The sequence below is a fragment of the Sciurus vulgaris genome, assembly GCF_902686455.1.
Source record: "Sciurus vulgaris genome assembly, chromosome: 1".
NCBI classification, from domain to species: Eukaryota; Metazoa; Chordata; class Mammalia; order Rodentia; family Sciuridae; genus Sciurus; species Sciurus vulgaris.
This window is the reverse complement of record NC_136461.1, coordinates 97,494,815-97,516,885: the sequence shown is the minus strand read 5'-3', so window position 1 is coordinate 97,516,885 and position 22,071 is coordinate 97,494,815. Positions and strand designations below refer to the sequence as shown.

General features: G+C 37.4%; 1 protein-coding gene across 1 annotated transcript in view; it reads left to right on the top strand.

Moving 5' to 3' along the window:
- Positions 1 to 20,150, top strand: part of LOC306657234 (mitochondrial adenyl nucleotide antiporter SLC25A24) — a 47,296-nt gene extending 27,146 nt beyond the window's left edge. Inside the window, exons 6-10 of the mRNA XM_079133037.1 lie at positions 1,594 to 1,740; positions 7,386 to 7,493; positions 9,512 to 9,679; positions 15,086 to 15,236; positions 18,511 to 20,150. Coding sequence (XP_078989163.1) covers positions 1,594 to 1,740; positions 7,386 to 7,493; positions 9,512 to 9,679; positions 15,086 to 15,236; positions 18,511 to 18,695 — 759 coding nt within the window. The 3' untranslated portion in view covers positions 18,696 to 20,150. The remainder of the gene's footprint in view (positions 1 to 1,593; positions 1,741 to 7,385; positions 7,494 to 9,511; positions 9,680 to 15,085; positions 15,237 to 18,510) is intronic.
- The last annotated feature ends 1,921 nt before the right edge of the window (positions 20,151 to 22,071 follow it).

The following is a 22,071-nucleotide window of genomic DNA, read 5'->3' as shown; positions in this document are numbered from 1 at the left end:
GGGTATCTTTACCTCTAAAACTTATGGTTCTCAAACTGCATAAAACCTCTGAGGTCTCATTTTCCTTCATTCTGGAATGGGAGTAAGAATTAAACAATGCAAAGACTGTGAAGACACCTGACATACTGGAATAACTTACTGGAACATAGTAGTTGCTTAAAAATATTTTCAAAAGTAGTGTTTGTGACACCTAGGCCAATGCTTTTTATATTTGTCCTTAGATTTCTGTACAAAAAGATTTCTGACAATATTTTAACTACCATTCCCTCAGAATTCACCCAAATTCCAAAATATATTTAGAGACATAGTACTTTAAAAAAAGTAGGGGGTGTGAGGGAATTGGTATGTATGTGTTTTTCTTTAGGAGCAACAGCAAATTGATTTTGACAGAAATTGATTAAGCATTCATCTTTTCCTTTGTCATCTTTTATTGTGAAGTTTATGTATTTAAAATGAAATGGAATTTATAGAACCTTAGTTTCTATAAATTCAGGCTGTTTCCTAAAGTCACCTTTAGGTTTAATATTTCACTAGAAGGACTCAAAAGAACTGAAAGCTGCTATACTTGTGATTATGGTTTATTACAGGAAAAAGATAAAGATTAAAATCAGTCAAAAAAAGGAAGTACAGAGGGCTGAGTCCTGAAAAGTACCAAGGTGGAGTTTCTGTTGTCCCCTCCCTGGAGTCTCAGTGGGTTGCTTTCCTGTCATTGATGTGTACAGTAAGCACAGAGTATTGCAGGCCAATCAGGGAAGCTCTCCTGAGCCTTTGGGGTCCAGTGTTTTTATTGGGGCCTGATCACATTTTGGTCACATGGTTGACCCTTAGTCTTCAACCCCTTCCATCTTCCCCCCACCCTTAATGATTTTCACTCATTTTTGTATAAACTGAAACAACCAGAAGAATAGCTGGGTTCTTTAATTATTTTTAGTTTATTAATCAGTTTCCATATACAACCAATCACAAGTTCTAATATATTTAAATGATTACCACCTCTCTAGTATAAATCAAATAATCCATCAACACTTTCTGGGTTAGACTGTTGGTACACGTTGTCATGAATTTATTGCTTAGAAAGACCTCAAGATATGCCCTGGAAGGTAGTTTTTCTTTTTGGTGCCAGGCTGTATTCCAGTGTATTCCAGTGTCTACACCTCTGATTTACATATTATCCAAATCACATTTGTACCTATTTATAGTATATTACAGTTCTACTTCTTGGGAGTAATCTGTTACCTGCAGCATACTTTGTTATTTCTCATGTTTCAAAGGGTTTGCTCTAGCCTAATACATCATTTGGTTCATGTTATCTTAGGAACTTTGTATATAATAATTTAAATTTCGAGCTTGTCCTGTTTTCCCATGCCAAAGATACCAACTATTCTTAGTTTTTGAGCCAGATATAGACTTCTGTCTAAAAATAATAATAATAATCCATCCCATCACTATATATTTTCTCAACTGTCTATATGCTTTTTCAAATACATCTTATGGTAATTGTAAATAGTATTGAAAAGAGATTGTATGGTTATTTTAGAAATAATATCAGTAATATGCCAGTAGCATTTTACGTTATTTCACTTTTAATTTTAGGTTCATGGTTCAAAATCAATGAACATATTTGGAGGCTTTCGACAGATGATAAAAGAAGGAGGCGTCCGTTCTCTTTGGAGAGGAAATGGCACAAATGTCATTAAAATTGCTCCTGAGACAGCTATTAAGTTCTGGGCATATGAACAGGTAATCATCTGTGGAAATTATTCACAAAGAGGAGTTAGTAAACTGAATAAAGATTCATATAATGCTTTTGGAATTCTTGTTTAATGCATGATAACTTTTCACATATACTCAGTTATCATATATTAGGTATATATGATACTAGATCATTTTCTAGATAAACTCAAGAAATTCTGGGATTCTGAATTTTGTAATATTCTTTATAGAGAAAGACTTTTGTGTTCTTTTGTAAGAACTCTTAAAGGAAAGGTAGGATTTTAACTTATTTATTGTGAATTCCTGGGAAAGACAACATGCTAGCACAAATTTTATGCAAATATTCCAGTCTAATTTCTGGTTAGAGAACTTTTGAGTTGAAGTCCTTTGTATAATTTAACATTGATGTGAAATGGAGTTGAACTTAGAGTGAAGGCTCCATTGAGGCAGACTTGGCTTCCCTATGTACTCCAGCATCTAGGCAGAGCCCCGTACATGATAAGTGCTATTTGTTGAATGAATGAATGAGGTAATAATGGAGCGCATCACTTCTCTGTTGCTGTAGTTGACTTTGATTGTTTTGGATATTGCTGCAGCCTCATGAGGCAGTAACAGGAAACACAGTGAGTTTGGTTTCTTTTTATGATAATTAGCAGTACTGTCTTTGAAGTTTTTTTTTTCCATCATTTATTCCATCATTGTTTATCATGGACTATAAAGGGCCTTGAAATTAAACTCCACCCTACATTTTTTGTTTTATTTTATTTTAAATGGATTTTAGATTATTCGGGAGAGTGATTTGTTCAACAGCGGACTCGAGGAGATTACCAAGTCCAGTGGTGTTGCTGTTGGATTAGGAAATAGAGAAGCAAAGAAAAAAATGTTGAAGAACATCTAGCTTCCAGGACTTTAATTAGAACCCACCTTTGGGAAAGGTATTTTCCTTATGTGAATATTTGACCATTCAAATCATGACTAAGTAAGGGCTGGTGTTTTAGATACCACATACTTTGTTTTTATAATAGGAAAGCCAGAGCCTAAAAGAAATAAGTATTCAAAAATAATCCCATTATTTCAATATACAGGATGTTTTGTATATTGGAAAGTCCATAGTTATTGCAAGCAAATGGTGCATTACACTTTATGCCATTTATCAGTTTCTTACTGTGGATATTACCAACAGGCTTCTATCCACCGAGTTTCCTCCCTAAGCCCTTGTCCCAGTATTCTGATATTTGCATGCTAGCTTTTTTTAGACATAAAGAGAAAGCTCTCTAGGTATTGAGCATATAGTTCTTATGATCTCTGGGCCCTCGATGCTGTTCCATTTTCTCCCCTCCTGCAGAAGTTCTGTTCCTCCCTTAGTGCTCTCTTAAGACCATCTTGCTGTGAGAAGCATTTCCTCGACATCCCAAAAAAAGACCCGTGCTACCCCTGCCCAGCATCCTTACAATGCCAAACTGCAGAATATCCAGTTTTCTATTGTGGGTGAGATATCTCACCTCCAGATTTGTACAAGTTCTGATCATGGAATATCTTGTAGTTTAGAAAACTAAGAAAAGGATATATCCAGCCTGGCATGCAACTCTCTCAAACATGTCATCAATTTGGAATAAAGTTACGTTTTGTCTTTGTTGTCATGATCACAGCAGTGCCATTGTTTCATCGATAGGATGGCAATGTAGGTTCTCATGGTTTCAGCTACCATCTGCACTGACCTCCTTCTAACATTTTCCTCTTCCTCACTATACCTATGCATCCCTGTACGTACCTGGGTATCTTTGCATCTCTGCTTGCACATCCTCAAACTAAATGTGTCCATAATGCAATAGTCCTCCTTCCTCTTTTCCTCATACCCACTCTCTATTCCAGTAAAGCCCACACACACAATATTCCTCTTTCTGTATGTCATGCAGAGGTAAATGCCCCTTTAGACTTTATTCAGGAATTATTTCCTCTAGAAAACATTCTACATTGTTATAGTTCCTTTTGTTTCCTCCTGTTACAGTTCTTTCATGTTGAATTCTGATGATTTCTGTATTTAATCCTGTCTGGTTTGTGAGACTGCAAGCCTCCTTAAGGCAATGGCTATTTGTTTTCAGGTTTGTATTCCCAGCACCACTAAATCTTTACTAAATGAGTGAAAAGACAAAAATTACCAGGGCTGGAATTTGAACCCAAGTCTACCTGAGTTTCTGGCTCATTAAGATGAAGGGAAAGTTGGTTATTGCAAGCAATAGGAGCAATATGTGGACAGAAATGTAGGCACAAGAAAGCATCTCTCATCGAGGGAAAAGAAGGCAGTTACCTATGCCTCAACTGGAGTGTGGTGTGTTTCTGGAAGGATAATGATGTAAGAAGCCTGGACAGCTAGGGAGGAATGGCTGTGTCAGAGTCTAGGTTTCATTTTGAGTGTGGTGGAGGTCTTTTGAAGGATCTTATGCAGTTAAGAATCTTATACTAACATTTAAGGAAGACCACCTTGGAAAAAGAATGGCAAACGTATTAGAGGACGGTGAGACTGGACTAGAGGGAAGGAGATTATTTAAGGCAATATTTCAGTTATTCAAGTAAGAAATGATGAGTGCAGTAATGACTGTAGAGACTAGAGAAGAAATGAATTAATTGAAAAATGTTTTGGAAATAAAATCAAGAGAACTCACTGACTGCTTTGATATGGAAGTAAGAAAGAGAGAAGAGTCAAGGATTATATTCTAGTTCCTAATTTGATCAACTATATGCACAGAGAATACAGTGTCAGTTTCCATTTTGGACACTCTGAGTTTAAGATACACCTGTGATGTGTGTGGGGAGCTGTCCAGTAGGCCGGTGGGAATCTCATCTGGAAAGGAAGAGACAGATCTTTGACAGAAAGTTTGATGAGTTGATGTGGTTGGAATGGGCAGAAAAACATATATAGAATGAGAAGTATCCTGGGAATGAGCCCAATGGGAGCAGCAGGAAAAACTTGTAAGGAAGACTGAGAAGGAAGGGCTGGAGGGACAGGAGGAAATTCAGAGAGAGTGATGACCTAGAAGAGTAGGGTTTCATGCTACACCGTGGTGTGTGCAATAAGAAAAATGTCTTCTAGGACTTATTGACTTACCAACCTGGAGATAGGTAAGCTTAATATAAATGTTTCAGTGACACAATGAAATGAGAAACTGAAATGAGCTAAAGTGAATGAAAGGTGAAGAAAACTGGACAGTGTAGACACATTTTTCAGAGAGTTTGATGGTAAGGGAAGAAAAGAAAAGAGGGACAGGGTGGTGGATTTGGATATAGGGTGGAGAGAGGGCTTTCTTTCTTTCTTTCTTTTTGTTTTTAAATATGTCCATTTTCAGAGGAAGCATACCAATAGAAAGAAAGAAGATAAAAATGTAGTGTGAGAGACTGTTTAATACAGCAGGTGTTCAGAGGAAGTGTGTGGGAATGGGGGTGAGAGGTAGGAAGGGGATGTGGGAAAGAGAGGTAGTAGCAGAGACTGTTAGAAGGCTCAGTCTTTGACTGCACGGACTCTTAATGCCAACCTGGGAAGAAAGAGGACAGAGTGGTTGTGAATAATTTTGTGGTGGTGGGTAGGAATACCAAAATATTCTTTCTGGTGGCCTCTCTGTTATTCTTTGAGTTCCCAAGAAAGCCTCTCTCCTGGGGGATGGTGTCAGAGGTTGGAGGAGTTGGGGAGATTGAAGCAGATGTAATAACAAATAGGAGAGAGAACTGAGATAGACAGGATTCCAGGGAGACGTGCAAAGCCCAGTTGGATCTGCTTTAGGAAAGTCAAATTCTGTGACGTTGGCAAGCTACCTAAGGTCTCTGTGACCGTTCCCTCATCTCTAAGATGGGGGTTAAGGTCTATGACTTGTTAAGCCTCTGACCTTTCACAGGCTGTCCTCACTCTTCTCTTTGTATGTATGTCAGGTTTTGGGGCATGAAAACCCCCAAACACTTATCCTTTGAATATGTATTATTTGTCATTCACTAAATATTTAGTGAGTGCTTTTGATTGGTGCTTTGGGGGATACAAGATGCAAAGTGTGCCTTTACAGCTCCTATGTAGAAAGGGTTTAAACAAATTAGATTTAATGATCATGACAATCTGAAAGGAAAATTAATAGAACCTATGCAGAAGGTGAGTTTTATGTAATATTCTGGTAGTTCAGGGAACAGAGCCTTTGAAAATATTTGATATCTTTTTTGGGGGAATATCTGCTATTTGGGGAACTTCATGAAATAATACTACATTTAATTTTTATGTGAGCAGAGAAACACAATTTTGCTAGCAGAAATATTGTTTTGGTGTATTGGGCTTTTTAGATCCCAAGGATAGGCAATAAGCATGCTCAGGACTGGGGGGTCACTGTGGAGTGTACATGGCCATGAGGGAAGGATCCTCAGAGAAGCCCTGGAAGTGGAACTTCCCTGACCCACCTCCTTCTCCACCCATGGGTCTGCTTCTCTCTGTAGACTTACCACTCGCACCTCTAGATACCTCACATTTCTGAGAAGGAATTGGGTTTGCCTGGTTAATTGCCATTGTCTCTGTTTTTGTAATTATTATTATGTTAATAATAATAACAACAACAACTGCTGAGCATTTGCCAAGTGCCTGGTACAAATGTTAACTACATTGCCTGTGTGATTTTATTTAGTCCGATCAGCAGCCCCGTGAGCGCAACCTGGACTTGTTCATGAACTTGCTTAGGGCCATATGACTCAGGTTCCAGCCCAGGTCCACCTGACTCTGGAACGCATGACATTAACATCCTGACTAATTAATATTTTGGCTTCATGTAGGTCATATTTCCACCCTTGCTCCAATCAGCCATGTTGGATTGCTTTGGGCCAGAGGAGTGCTAGGGTTGGTGTGTTAGTGTACTTAAATGTATTATTGACAAAAACTGTTTTCTACATCATTTTGTTAATATTTGGTTGTCACTTATTGGTTTTATTTGTACTGGTGAAATAAACTCATCTTTAAAAAAAAGTAGGGGAAAATACCTAAAAATTATGAAAACTTTATTATCCCATTTTTTTCCTGTATTTGGAAAAGAATTCTGTTATTCTATTTTAGCAAAGGAATGACTTGGTTCAGCCTGTGGAATATTCGTGTTCTGTGGAAATCTAACTTGAGAACCTCTGTTCAGTATACTGAATGTATTAGCATTTCAGCCTTATTTTTCTGCTAGGTATTATTAATGCAATATATACATTTTGAGACACATTATCACATGGTCGGCAAATTTGTTTCTAGGAGCAGATTTGTATTTTGGTATTATTTTAATTAGCTTGAGCTGCCAGAACAAATGCCGCCGACTGTATGGCTTAAACATTTGAAATTTATTTTTCATAGTTCCAGAGTTTGGGAAGTCCGAGATCAAGAGGCCAGCCAATTTGATCTCTAGTGAGAGCTTCTTCCTTACTGGCAGACAGTGGCCTTCTTCCATGTTCTCAGATGGCCTTTCCTTGGTGCGAATAAGCTCTCTGTTGTCTCTTCTTATGAGGATGCTAATCCTATCATTAAGGTTTCACCTCATCTAACCTCGTTGCCTCCAAAGACCCTATCTTCTACTACCATCATGTTGGGAGTTAATATTCAACATGTGAATTTTAGGGAGCATGGTTCTGTCGATAGCAGGTACTAATGTTCATTTTAAAACTTTCTTATACAGTACAAGAAGTTGCTTACTGAGGAAGGACAAAAAGTAGGAACCTTTGAGAGATTTGTTTCTGGTTCCATGGCTGGAGCAACTGCACAGACTTTCATTTACCCCATGGAGGTAAGTACCCCATAGTGAAGTTGGACTGCTTGGTGGTGTTTGCATTGGTATCTGTTGTGTAATAGTTTTAGACAACAAGTATTTATTATCTCACAGTTTCTATGGACTGAGAATCAGGGAGCAATTTGGCTATGCTCCTTTGGCTCTAGGTTTTTCACCGCCTATCTTCAAGGTGTCCTCCAGAGCTGCAGTCACCTTGAGGCTCAGCTATGGGTGAATATACTTCCAAGCTCACCATGTCGCTATTGCCAGGCCTCACTGGCTGGAGGCCTCAGTTCTGTATCATGTAGGCCTTTCTATTGCTGCCCAAGTATCTTCCCAACATGGTAGCTGGCTTCCCTTACAGGAATGAGAAAATGATGAGTGAAAGAGAGAAAGTGATGAGAAAGGAGGGGGCAGAGAGAGAGAGAGAGAGAGAGAGAGAGAGAGAGAGAGAGAGAGAGAGAGAGAGAGAGAAACTGCTCTCTTTTGTCACTTATGCTGTATCCTGTTGGTCACACAGACTGTATTAGTCAGGATTCTCTAGAGGAACAGAATCAACTGGAAGTATGATTATAAAAAGAGGATTTATTAGATTGGTTTACACAACCAGAAGTTGGAGAGTCCACAATGGCAGATGGAGAGCTGGAAGAACCAGCAACTACACAACCCAAGATGCAGAAGCCCCAGAATAAGAAAGGTCAAGAGTGCTATCCTCCTCCAAGACCAAAGCTTCTGGAAACTACCTGGAGAATCACTGGCAGAGTCCGCTTTGGAAGAATGAAGAAGCAAGAGTCTGATATCCTCAGATGATCAAAGCATCAATCAAGAACCTGTTCTAGAAGAGCTGAGCTTCCAACTGCATCTGCTTCCTTGTTCCAACTTTTAGTCCATCCTATTGGGTGGTGCTGCCCACATTTAGGGAGGGTCTCCACTCCAATTCAGTATCCTGCTTTCTAATCTTTCCGACACACGCCTGCATTGACCCACCTAGAAGCCTCTTAATCTTCATCAGCATTTCTTAATCCAGTCAAGTCGACAATTCAAATTAACCAATACACAGACCAACCCTGGTCGAGTGTCGTAGAGATCACACAAATCTATGCCTGCCAAGAGTCAAGGATCAGTGGGGTCATCTCAGAGGTTGGCGGCCCCATGTTGATGAGAACTCCCATTCCTCTCCTAAGAGTACCATAAACATAATAACAGAACCTCAGGATTGATTGCTTGATGGTGATCTTAACTAGCCCTTCTTCCATTAGACCATGGGCTGCCAAACCATGGATTTGTGGACTGTTTTATGTAGCCTTGAGCTAAGAATGGGTTTTTATAATTTTTAAAAGGCAGGTAAAAACAAAGCAAAAGAAAAACAAAGACTATGCAGCAGAGAACTGACATTTTAGGCCTGCAAAGACTGAAATATTTATTATCCGGCCTTTATAGAAAATATTTTCCAACTCCTGCTTTAGAACAAAAATAATATTGTAGATGTGGATATCTTTATTGATGTAACAAAGAGTTTATAATAATTGATAAGACCCTTAACTTCCACTGCTTTGTTGTATGTATGTCCATGTATATTGTTCACATTACTCTGCACACCCCTCAGAAAAGGTATCCTAATTTAGTACTTATTTTTCTTCTTACATCCTCCATCTCAATTAATAGCATCACCTTCCCCTTCTCTTCTACCCACTCCTGTGCTCCAGGCTAGCTGGAGTAGCCTTCAGGATGCTGTTTCCTTCATACCAGTTCATACCATCCATACCAGTCATATTATGACCTCAGTAGATGATCTTGTCTTCATGTACTCTATCCCTACCCTCATTCATATCCTCTTTGCAGTAAATGGGTCTTTCTAGCTGTGGTCTTAGCTCTTAAATGGAAATAATACACAAAGGAGAACATATTGGCAAATTAAACAGTCATTTGAATAACATTGCGTGTTATTTATTTGTTCTCCATGAAGTTGCTTCTTTGGAATTCCATGATGTTAGTGTTATTATGAATGATATTTTGTTATATTCTTTCATGTCCAGGTTATGAAAACCAGGCTGGCAGTGGGCAAAACTGGACAATACTCTGGAATATATGACTGTGCCAAGAAGATTTTGAAACATGAAGGCTTTGGAGCTTTTTACAAAGGCTACGTTCCCAATTTATTAGGCATCATACCTTATGCAGGCATAGATCTAGCTGTGTATGAGGTACGTTTACGTAAGTGTTTTGAATCTGCAAATGTAATCATTATTGCTCTTAATGCTAGAATTTGACTTTATATAAAGAAGTAGATATATATCAGAAAACAGCTTCTGACTATGCTATCTAGAGTGTGTCCTTTGATCTTTCTTTTCAAGTACCTTGAATATGAACCCCACCTGTGTTGGTAACTTTCATATTAGATTTCCTTGTGAATTATTTTTGCTACAAAAGAGTGGCCTCAAATTCAGATATGGTTGTTCAGCTTAGAAGATAGTATAAAAGATTTTCTTGGGGCAGAGGAGAGAAAAATAAGCAAAAACATCACATTTTCTTTGATTTTTAAGATGGGACATTGATGAAGCCAAGTGACCAATTTGGGTAATACAGATGTATTTGTTGTACTAGAGACAATTCAGAATACAAACCTTGGATCAGCCCTGCCACCTAAATCACTTGATCATTTATGAATCTGACAAACATTTTTTGAGTACATACCATGTACCAGCCACTGGGTTAGATACAGGATCTTGGGGGTCGAAAGGACTCAGTGTCCGCCTTTCAGAAATTGAAGGTCTGGCTAGGTGTGGTGGTGCACACCTGTAACCCCAGTGACTCAGGAAGCTCAGTTAGTAGGACCACAAGTTCAAGACCAGCCTTGGCAACTTAGTGAGATCCTGACTCAAAATAAAAATAGAAAGTGCTAGGGATGTAGCTTAGTGGTAGAGCACCCCTGGATCCAACCTCTAGTACCACCATCACCACAACTAAGCAAACAACCAATCAACCAACCAACCAACCAAACAAACAAACAAAGAAACCAAAGGTCTGATGGGGGAACATAGACAAGCTAGCAGCTAAAGCACATGGTTGGTTAGTTTTGTCATGACAGACATAAGCCAGTGCACATATTGGGAGGAGACCCAATCTATAGCTGAGGGGACAGATGGGATATGTAAAGAAAACTTTCTTAGAGGACTTTGCCACTTCTTAATTTTAATAGTTTTATTGAGATACACCATATATTTTACTCACTTAAAGCATATAATTTGAAGACTTTTAGTATGTTACATTATTAATTTTTAAAAATTATGATAAAACGTGACATAAAATGTACCATTTCAACAGTTTTAAATGTACAATTCAGTGACATTAGTCACATTCACAATATTGTGCAACCTTTACCACTGCATATTTCTGAAATTTTTTCATCAGTCCAAGTAGGAAGTTGTAAACTCCCTACTCCACCTTCCCTTCACTCCCTGGTAACCTCTAATCTGCTTTCTGTCTCTATGAATTTGTGTATTCTAGAGGTTTCATAAGTGACTTATTTTACTTGGCATGTGTCTTCAAGATTCCTTCATGCTGTAGCATGTGTCAGAACTTCATTCTTTTTACTGGATAAATACTATTCCATTGTGTATATATGGTACAATCATGCACCATATAGCAATGTTTGGGCCAATGAAGGACACATATGTGATGATGGTCCTACAAGATTGTAATGGAGCTGAAAAATTCCTGTTGCCTAGTGACATCACAGGCACCTTAACATCATCAGTGCACGGCCCTACTCATGAGTTGGAGTGATGCTGGTGTAAAAACATATCCTCCTGCCAGTTGTGTGAAAGTATAGCACATACAATTATGTACAGTATGTAATACTCAGTAATGGTGATAAATGACTATGTCACTAGTTTGTGTATTTACTGTACTATTTATTGTTACTTTAGAGTGTATACCTACTTTTAAAAAATATTTTAATTTGTTATTTTAGATATACATGACAGTTGAGTGTATTTTGACATATTATACATACATGGTGTGCTCCTATTTTTAAAAAATGTCTAATGAACTGGCAGTGGCTCGTCAGGTGGAGGTAGGAGGATAACAAGTTCAAAGCCAGCCTCAGCAACTTAGCAAGGCTCTAAGCACCTCAGTGAGGCCCTGTCTCTAAATAAAATATAAAAAAGGACTGGGGATGTGGCTCAGTGGTTAAGCTCCCTGCTGGGATCAATCCCTGGTACAAAAAAAATGTCTACTGTAATAAGTGTGTTGTGTTATATCAGCCTTATACATCTCATGTTTATTGAGTCTCTTGATTACTGCATTTCCTCTTGTGTTTGACTTAATCTCATGTTGTTCAATTCATCTTGGCCCTGGGGGAAATGTGCTGCACCATATGTGTGCACCATATGGCCTGGGTGTGAAGTAGGCCGCATGATGTAGGTTTGTGTAAGTGCACTCTGCGATGTTCACATGGTGGTAAAACACCTGAGCCGCGTTTCTCAGGTGTCCTCATCATTAAGCAGCACACAGCTTCATCTTTTTCTATTCTTTTGCTTTTTTTTTAAATTAAAAAAAAATTTTTTTTTAAATTTATTTTTATTGTAAACAAATGAGATACATGTTGTTTCTGTTTGTACATGGAGTAACAGCATACCATTTGTGTAATCATACATTTACATAGGGTAATGATGTTTGATTCATTCTGTTATTTTTTCCTTCCCCCCCACCCCTCCCACCCCTCTTTTCCCTCTATACAGTCCCTCCTTCCTACATTCTTGCCCCCCGCCCACCCTCCATTATGTGTCATCATCCACTTATCAGTGAGATCATTCGCCTTTTGGATTTTTGAGATTGGCTTATCTCACTTAGCATGATATTCTCCAATTTCATCCATTTGCCTGCAAATGCCATAATTTTATTATTCTTTATAGCTGAGTAATATTCCATTGTATATATATATACCACAGTTTCTTTATCCATTCATCAATTGAAGGACATCTAGTTTGGTTCCACAATCTGGCTATGGTGAATTGAGCAGCTATGAACATTGATGTGGTTGTATCTCTGTAGTATGCTGATTTTAAGTCTTTTGGGTATAGACCGAGGAGTGGGATAGCTGGGTCAAATGGTGGTTCCATTTCAATTTTTCTAAGGAATCTCCACACTGCTTTCCAGAGTGGCTGCACTAATTTGCAGCCCCACCAGCAATGTATGAGTGTACCTTTCTCCCCACATCCTCTCCAACACCTTTTGTTGCTTGCATTCTTGATAATTGCCATTCTAATTGGGGTGAGATGGAATCTTAGTGTAGTTTTGATTTGCATTTCTCTGATTACTAAAGATGTTGAACATTTTTTCATATGTTTGTTGATTGCTTGTAGATCTTCTTCTGTGAAGTGTCTGTTCATATCCTTAGCCCATTTGTTGATTGGGTTATTTGTAGTCTTCGTGTATAGTTCTTTGAGTTCTTTATATATTTCTGGAAATTAGTGCTCTATCTGAAGTATGAGTGTCAAAGATATTCTCCCACTCTGTAGGCTCTCTCTTCGCATTGCTGATAGTTTCCTTTGCTGAGAGAAAGCTTTTTAGTTTGAATCTATCCCAGTTATTGATTCTTGCTTTTATTTCTTGTGCTATGGGAGTCCTGATAAGGAAGTCTGATCCTAAGCCAACCAGGTAAAGATTTGGACCTACTTTTTCTTCTATAAGATGCAGGGTCTCTGGTCTGATTTCGAGGTCCTTGATCCATTGTGAGTTGATTTTTGTGCAGGGTGAGAGATAGGGGTTTAGTTTCATTCTGTTGCATATGGATTTCCAGTTTTCCCAGCCATGCTTTTGCTTTTAACTGACATGTGTTCTTATATCTAACATGAGCCTCTTGTAGATAGGATATTGTTGATCCTGTATGTTTTACCCATTCAGTGATTTATGTCTTTTAATGAAGACCTTTAATCCATTACATGGAAAGCAGTTAATGACAGAGCTTGCTATTGCCATTTTGTTCATCATTTTCTGTTTGTCTTATAGTTTTTTGTTCCTCCTTTCATTTCTTATTACCTTCTTTTGTGTTGACTTTTTTGTAGTGACATATTCTAATTCTGTCATCATTTCCTTTTGTGTATATACTATAAATATTAGTGGTTACTATTGCAATTATATGAAACATATTAAGGCTATAACAATCTCTTTTAAACTAATTGCAATGTAACTCCAATCTTACATGAAAGTTCCATTCCTCTACAACTCTGACCTCTTTTCTCTACTTGTTGATGATACAAATTACTTCTCTTTATATTATATGCCCATTAACAGATTTATAGTTACTTTGAAAAAATTTTTTTTAGTTGTCAACAGACCTTTATTTGATTTATTTATATGTGGTGCTGAGAACTGAACCCAGGGCCTCATGCATGCTAGGTAAGCGCTCTATCACTGAGCTATGACTCCAGCTCTATAGTTACTTTTTATGCTTTTATTTTTTAAATTCTACACCAGAAGTGTAGAAATGAAGTTATTTATATCATATAGTACAATACTATAGTATTTTATAATTTATATTTACCTTTACCAGGGGTTGATATTTTCATATGGTTTTGTGTTGCTGTTTATTGTCCTTTTGTTTCCACTTGAAGGATTCCCTTTATCATTTCTTATAGGGCAGTTCTAGTGGTGATAAATTCTCTCAGCTTTCATATATCTGGGAAGCTCTTAATTTCTGCTTCATATTTATAGAACAAGTTTGCCAATATAGTATCTTGGTTGACAGCTTTTTATTCTAGCACCTTGAATATAACATATCACTTCTTTTTGGCTTGCAAAGTTTCTATTGAGAAATCTTATGATAATCTTATAGGATTAAAAACCAAATGATTTGAACTAGTTATAGATCATATTAGAGTAAATTTTTTTGTGTGTGTGTGTGGTGTTGGGGATTGAACCCAGGGCCTTGTGCATGTGAGGCAAGCACTCTACCAACTGAGCTATATCCCCAGCCCTAGTGTAAATTTTATACTTAAAATATTTTATGTTTAAAGAGCTAACTAACATATACATTTAATACAACTTATCCTCTGTATTGCCTTCTAATGAAATACTGGGGCCTAGAATAACAGGGGAGAGAAGATGGCTCTGTGGTGGGACCAGCACACCTGATTCTCAGCCCTTTTTTAAAAATTTCTATCAGAATAAATTTCCCTTATTTCTAAAATCAGAATAATAGATCCATGTCAGAGTTTCTGTAAGGACCAAATGAAATAATAAATGTGTCGAGAGTGTAAACTTAGATATAATTAGTGTTACAATGTTTTTATTAGTATTTTCCATAAGAAATAGTCTTTGGATCCTACAATATTTTGTAGGTGTGTTATTGATCTTTGTGTTTACTTTAAAAGAAGATGAACAACCAGGGCATACCCCTCATGTTCTGTATCTCTAGTTGCTTCTCTGCCTCTCTGTAGAACTACTGCCTCCTGCCATGACTGCTGCCCCCAGGAACACGTGCCTGCCTCTCACTGTAAATGGCAGTCTCTTATAAGGATGAGGATAGTTGTGAAAATGTTTACTTAGAGTGAAAGTGATTGTCAGGCATGTCATTATTTTTATTCTTTTCTCCTTTTCTGGGGCAGCTCTTGAAGTCCCACTGGCTTGATAATTTTGCAAAGGACTCTGTAAACCCTGGTGTTGTGGTGTTGCTGGGATGTGGTGCCTTATCCAGCACCTGTGGCCAGCTGGCCAGCTACCCCTTGGCTTTGGTGAGGACTCGCATGCAAGCCCAAGGTAAGTTTATTTATTTATTTTTACACTGGTGCATCTCAATTATATAGATTTACGTGTTTCATTGTGGCACTTTTGCACATACATAAAAACACAATATGATAAATTTCACTACCCAATATGCCATCACCCTCTTCTCCTCCCTACCTTAATGGTCACCTTTCTGCTTTCATGGTATCCTTTTTGTCTCCATATTTTCCATCTTCCCTCATATGAGGAAAAACATAAAATACTTTTCTCTTTGAATCTGACTTATTTTGCTCAAAATTGCTCTGTAGTTCCATTTATTTTCTACAAAATGACATAATTTCATTCTTCTTTATGGCTGAATAAAACTCTATTGTGTATATATATATATATATATATATATATTTGTGTATATATATATATATATATATATATATATTTTCTTTATTTGTTCATTTCTTTATCTGTTGATGGACATCTAGGCTGATTCCATAACTTGAATTGTGCTGAAGTAAGCATGCTTGTATCTTTAAAGTGTGCTGACTTTAATTTTATTGGAGAAATACCAAGGAGCTGCATAGCTGGATCATATGGTAGTTCTATTTGAAGTGTTTTGACTATTTTTCTAATAGTTGCAAAGTTTCTGGTCTTATACTTAGGTCCTTGATTCATTTTGAGTTGACTTTTACACAGGGTAAGAAATGGGAATCTATTTTCATTCTTCTCCATATGGATATCCAGTTTTCTAAGAATTGCTTGCTAAAGAGGCTGTCTTTTTTTTTCCAGTGTATGGTTTGGGAACCTTTATCAAAAATCAGATAATTGTAGTTGTGTGGGCTTGTTTCTGTATCTTCTATTAAGAATATCATATTTTGATGGGAATTGCATTGAATCTGTATATTTTGATACTCTGGGCATTTTAATAATATTAGTTCTGCCTATCAATAAACATGGGATGTCCTTGTATCTTCTAGTATCTCTCTTAATTTCTTTCTTCAGTGTTACATAAATTTTATTATAGGTTTTTCACCTCTTGAGTTTTTGATTAAAGGATAAAACCGATAAAAGTGCTGCATCAGTAACATGCTTTGGGAACTTCAATTTCAATTGAAACAGCTGAGTGTAGTTTTAATTGAATTTCTTGAATTTTTCCCCATTATTGTCTCCTTAAGTTTCCATTTTAGAAGTTCTTAGTATCTCTACTTCATGAAATTTTAATGCCATGAATACATCACCTTTACATGTATGATTTATATATAAACAGAATAAGATTATTTTCTTTGGACTATTTTAATGTCATATATAAACTACATGTATATGTATGATTCATATTTAAACAGAATAAGATTTTTTCTTTTTACTCTGTTGAATGCATGTTTTAAGAGTATAAGTTTTGGCATTTGGATGGATTTGGGTTTATATCCTTGCCCTAAATCTCTTTTGGTTTCCATTTTCTATTCGGTGGATGGGAATGAAAAGAATTAGCAGAAATATATGAAAAGCACATGGCACTTGTTAAATTTTTAGTAAATAGTGACTGAAATTGTTTGTTGTTATTGCTACTTGAACCTCACAACCTTTGAACTGGGATTCTTCCTCACTGTGTTACTAACTCCTTCCTTGACTTGGATTATACTGTACTGTCCTGGTTCTTCTGCCCACTCATTGATTATCCTTTCCTTACTATTTGCTGGCTTTTATTGCTATACTCACTTTATTGAAGTATGCATTTGATACCTTTCTTTTCCTTGTACTTTTTTCCCTGTTTGATCTCATCCACTGTAATTTCTTTGAATAGTGCATCTACAATTCCATCCCCAACCACTTTTCCAAGTGCATCCATTTCTCCTTCACAAGCAAGCGGGTCATTAATTGAAAAATGCTTCTTGAGCCAATTCTGGGTGCTAGACATTGCTGGATGCTAGGTCAGAGCACTCAACAAGTAAGATGTGGTTCCTGTCATTGTAGAGTGGAGCAGAACACATGCAGAAAGTGAACAACCTTAATAAATCACTTCCCCTTTGTTAGGGGAGCATAGAGTGAAGGCTGTAAGCTAACTCCATCTGGATACTGGAAAGATGTGGGAGTTGGGTGGGCAAAGGCAGATGGAGTGGATCAAGAAACAGCATTGCAGCCCGAGGAAAAGTATGTGTAAAGTTAATGAGGCAGGAGCAAAGACAGCACCTTGGAGGAGCTGAGAGCCAATCGTGTGAATGCAAAGTAGTAAACTAAATGTTTCTGTGTGTTTTCTCATTTAACCATTGTAATAATTTTGAGAGGGTGACACTGATATTACCCACATTCTGCAGATAAGGAACTGGGGCAAAGAGAGGAACTTCTACAAAGTTATACATTTGGTAATAGTGGCACTAGAATTCAAACCCAGGCAGTCTGATTCACACCTTTGCCTAATGAGCTTACCCCTCCTGTCTGCTAACTCCAGCACAGACTTTTGCATGGCGACCATGTTTGTGGTTTCCGAAGTCAGGTCTGATCATTTCACATCTGCTCAGACATCTTTGTAACTCTTCGATGTCTTCAGAGTCAATTCCAAATTTCTTAGTGGGAACCCCAAAGCCTTTAGTCATTTGGCCCCACTTTTAGCTTCATCTGCATTTTCCTACCCCGACCTTGCCCATTTCAGCCTCTTGGTACCAACTATGTAATGACCACATCCAACAATTGTCTGTGTCCCCTAGAATGTATTGGTTCCTGTCCTTGTCTTTGTTGTGCAGCAGAAGAGGTTTCCTTGCATCCTTTTCTATTCTACTGAGATAATTTTCAAGGCCCAAGTCCCCTATGTTTTCCTAAGATTCTCAAAGTTTCTCCATACTTCCTCCACTTGACAAAATTTAACCCTTTGCTGTGGAGTGGATGGCTAATGAGGGAGTAGGAGGTGGCAGAGTATTGAGGTGGAAAGCATATGGCTTCAGAGTCAACAGACTATGGCTCTACCACTTGCTTGCTGAGTGTTGTCGTACAAATTTCTTCATCTTTCCAAGCTCATTTATAAAATGGTTATGTTTACCTTGTAGAATTAGCAAGGGAAGTAATTAACCCAATACCTAGCACATAGTAATTTTCAATAAAGAACTGTTTTTGCCATCATTATTATAGTCAGAACATTCACTATTAGATGTCATACAAAGAATTATTTAAAAAGGTATTTTCTTGGGCCCTTGGGAATACATTTTATCTTTTCATGTTCTAAATATGATTCTGAATCTAGTTGTTTATTATAATATAATTAAACATGCTTAAATACTAAATTAGCCTGGTTTGTTTTTTGTTTCTTTTCGTAATTTTCTAGCCATGGTTGAAGGAGCCTCACAGCTGAATATGGTTGGCCTCTTTCGAAGAATAATTTCCAAAGAAGGAATACCAGGACTTTACAGAGGCATCACCCCAAACTTCATGAAGGTGCTCCCTGCTGTAGGCATCAGTTATGTGGTGTATGAAAACATGAAGCAAACTTTAGGAGTAACCCAGAAATGACAAGTTGAAGTTTTTGCTTTCGCAAAATTGGCCTATTGAAATTTTCAACAGTCTCTGGAGTGACTTCTACAATTGTGATGAATCTATGGCAAAGGAAGTGGCATATATTTTTTTCACAATAGTATATCAGTGATTACTAAGATGTTTGGGCTCAATTTTATGTATACAGAAATATTAAAAATCATAGTTTTATTAAGTTTTAAGAAAGTCACAAAATTGAACTTTGTGTTTTCTGATTAGTCCTTCTGCAGATCTGTGCCCTGACTCCTAAAACTGAAAATGTACTTGCTTGAACTAAATTTTTTTTGCATGGTAGAATTAATAAATCACTAATCTCTATTCTAGTTGATTCAAATTTATGCAATTCCTTTATACCTAAATGTCTTTTTAAAATTATCAGAAAATCTTATGACTTAAATTGTTCTACATTTTAAATGCCTTTATAGACTTAAACTTTTCTCATAGAATCATTAATAGAAAATCATCATACTTAAAGTTTATTTTATAGCAGTTAAATAAACATAGGGCTTATAACCCAATATTTCTTTAATCAGAGTAGAAATGGACATAAGTGGCAGAATTTGTAAGGAGGAACAATGAAATAATATTTATTTCAGTGGGCGCATTTCCATTTTACTTACACTGTTATTTGGTTCCTGGGATTATACACTGATTGTCATATAATACTGTTAAATCATCAACATAGGCAATTTATTTGAAAGAGTCCATTTATTCTGTCATAGCTTTGAAAAACATCAGGGAGACAAAAGCATTTTCTTATATCAGTTTCTGAAGAGCATCTCTACTTTGTTTCTCCTTGGTTTCCTACTTTCAGTCAGATTCTGTTTAATCAGGAAGGCTCCTTTGGACAATTCTTAGTAATCTGGAATTTCTTAATGACATGAAGTGAGTTGATCATGGATGAGTGACATGCTCATTTCTTCCTTACTGTTGAATATTTTTGAACCAGCCATTCTCAGTTTGGGTGGCCCAAAGCTAAAAGGGTGTAGTACACATTAGTATTAATATATATTAATCTTACACATGAGATTACTTATTTAACTGAAAGACACAATTTGTAAACATTTAAATCCATATTTTCATTTAGAACATGATAGTTTTAGGAACATGATAGAAAAATTGATTTATAATATTGGTAACATTCTAAAATCTTACTAAAACCGTTTTTTGTAGTCAACTATCTTTTCTGATTTGTGATAAAAACCAAAATTTATTAGTTGAAGTGATTTTTAATACTTTTTTCATTTAGCTCCTGTGCCCATTTAATTTCTAGTAATTTCTGTTATAAATTGACAACACTTTCATGAAAATCTAGTGATATAATAGGTATTTATGTTATTTGAACCTACCTCTTTTATTTTTTGAACCAAAGAGAAAGATGGACTTGTGTTTGTGTGACATATTCTAAAATACAGTTCATTTACAAATGCCTGATTAATGTCTGAGTATTTTCATACTGCACTCACTATAAGCATGGCATTCTATCTGTAGGGTTATTTGTACTTTTGAGTGATACATAAAATGATAATATTAACGTACATGATTAGTTCTTTTTTTACTCAAAAATATGAGAATGAATGATTCCATTATCATTTTTTATATTTCAAGCTGGTGAAAAATATGAAAATATTCAGACTTCATTGTGAATTTGAATTGTTCCATGTTGAACATTTGTAAGGTGTGAATGTGATTTATCTGCATCTTGTATCTTTTGAAAAAATGATTTTGTATCTTTGGAAAAAAGCCCCCAGTTGAAGATCGAGTATTTTTGGTATTACTGCATATTTACTTTCCATTTATATTAAAAAATGTTTATATTTAACATGACTTGTTTCCTAATTTTTAAAAGAATTAAAAAATAAAGCAAAATGGTCTATGTCAAAGAGCTTATATCCAAGGTGGTGGTTTGAACAATGCTCTTCACATGGGGCACTACATTGTCTTTCTAAATATTTTGACCTTTCCTGAGCACCATAGTAGTTATTGTCTGTGGCATGCTTTTTGCCATGAAAGGATTTTTTTTTTTTTTTTGGTCACATCCCAACTCCTCATTTATCAGTCAGGGTTACAGGAGGGGTGGGAGTGTTCACAGTGCAAAAAGGTCCCAGGCTTAGCTTGGGACATCTTGGTGTAGGCATGTTTGTGTTGAAATCGTGGCAAAAAATATCTGAGTTTACTGGTAAGTAATTAATGCAAATTATAAGTAAGTACAAAATTCTATTTAGAATAAGACTTGAGAGAAATTCTGCATTCCAACCCCAGTGCTATCCAGACACCAGAAATAATATGTCTTCCTCTGGTGCATTGAACATGCTGCCAGATTTCTTTGTAGCCTCGTCTCTCCCTGGCAAGAGAACAGGCATGGAAGCAGGGATTGTGTTTTATAGTAATTGGTTCATATCAGGTCACGTTTATGAAAGTGTGGCATGGTTTCCTCATCCCCGAACAGAAATTTTGCCGGCCCCTTTGCCCTCAGGGAATTTCCTTTTTGGAGTAGAGCACGAAAGGAGCATCCATATTGATATTCATGGAGCGGAGCACCAGCAGTCCTTCCTCTCCTTTTTCCCGGTTCCCTTGGGAGAAGCTCAGCGGCAGGAGCACGCGCAGGCGCTCTGGGGAGCAACCCCACCACCGAGCGTCCGCCTCAGGGTTCCTGCAGGACCAGCTGGGTTGCTGCTTTCCCAGCGCAGTGTGAAGGAAGGCAGGTTCCCAGCCCGCTGGGAATTCAGGAGGGAGGCGGGTTAGCCGTGAAAGCTGGAGTGCCTTAAGCTCAGGCCGTTTACGCATTTGCTCCATCTGTACTAACTCATTTGTTCTTTCGGTGAGTATTAAGCACCTACTGTGTGCCAGACACTCTTAAGGACTGAGGACATAGCACTGAGTAAATGACCCAGCATCTCTTGTCCTGGTGGTTATCAAGCCGGGAGAGACAGACAGTAAACAAAGGGAATAAGTCACGTTGCTATGGTGCTAAGTTCAAAAGGCGGTGCCCGGGTGGCACCTCCAGTTTGAAAGCTACTGTAGGCCCCGCCGAGAAGATGCTGGCGAAAGGAGTGCATAGGTGGCCTCACTGGGGTCTGGGAAGAGCATTCAGACAGACAGAGGGAATGCAGGTGCGATGGGTGCAGGTGGGAAAAACAGCAAGGAGACCAGGTAGGGTGGCTGGAGGAGGGAGCTGGAGAGGAGGGGAAGAAGTAGAGTACCCAGGGAGGTATATTAACTGTGCATTCCTCTTCTCGATTTCTAGTTCTGCAATAGCACCAGTTCCTTGGTGATATTCCCTAAATAAGATTCAAATATCTCTCCTCTAGGGATGGGAGTTTCATTATTGGAAACTTTGGAATATGTACATTTC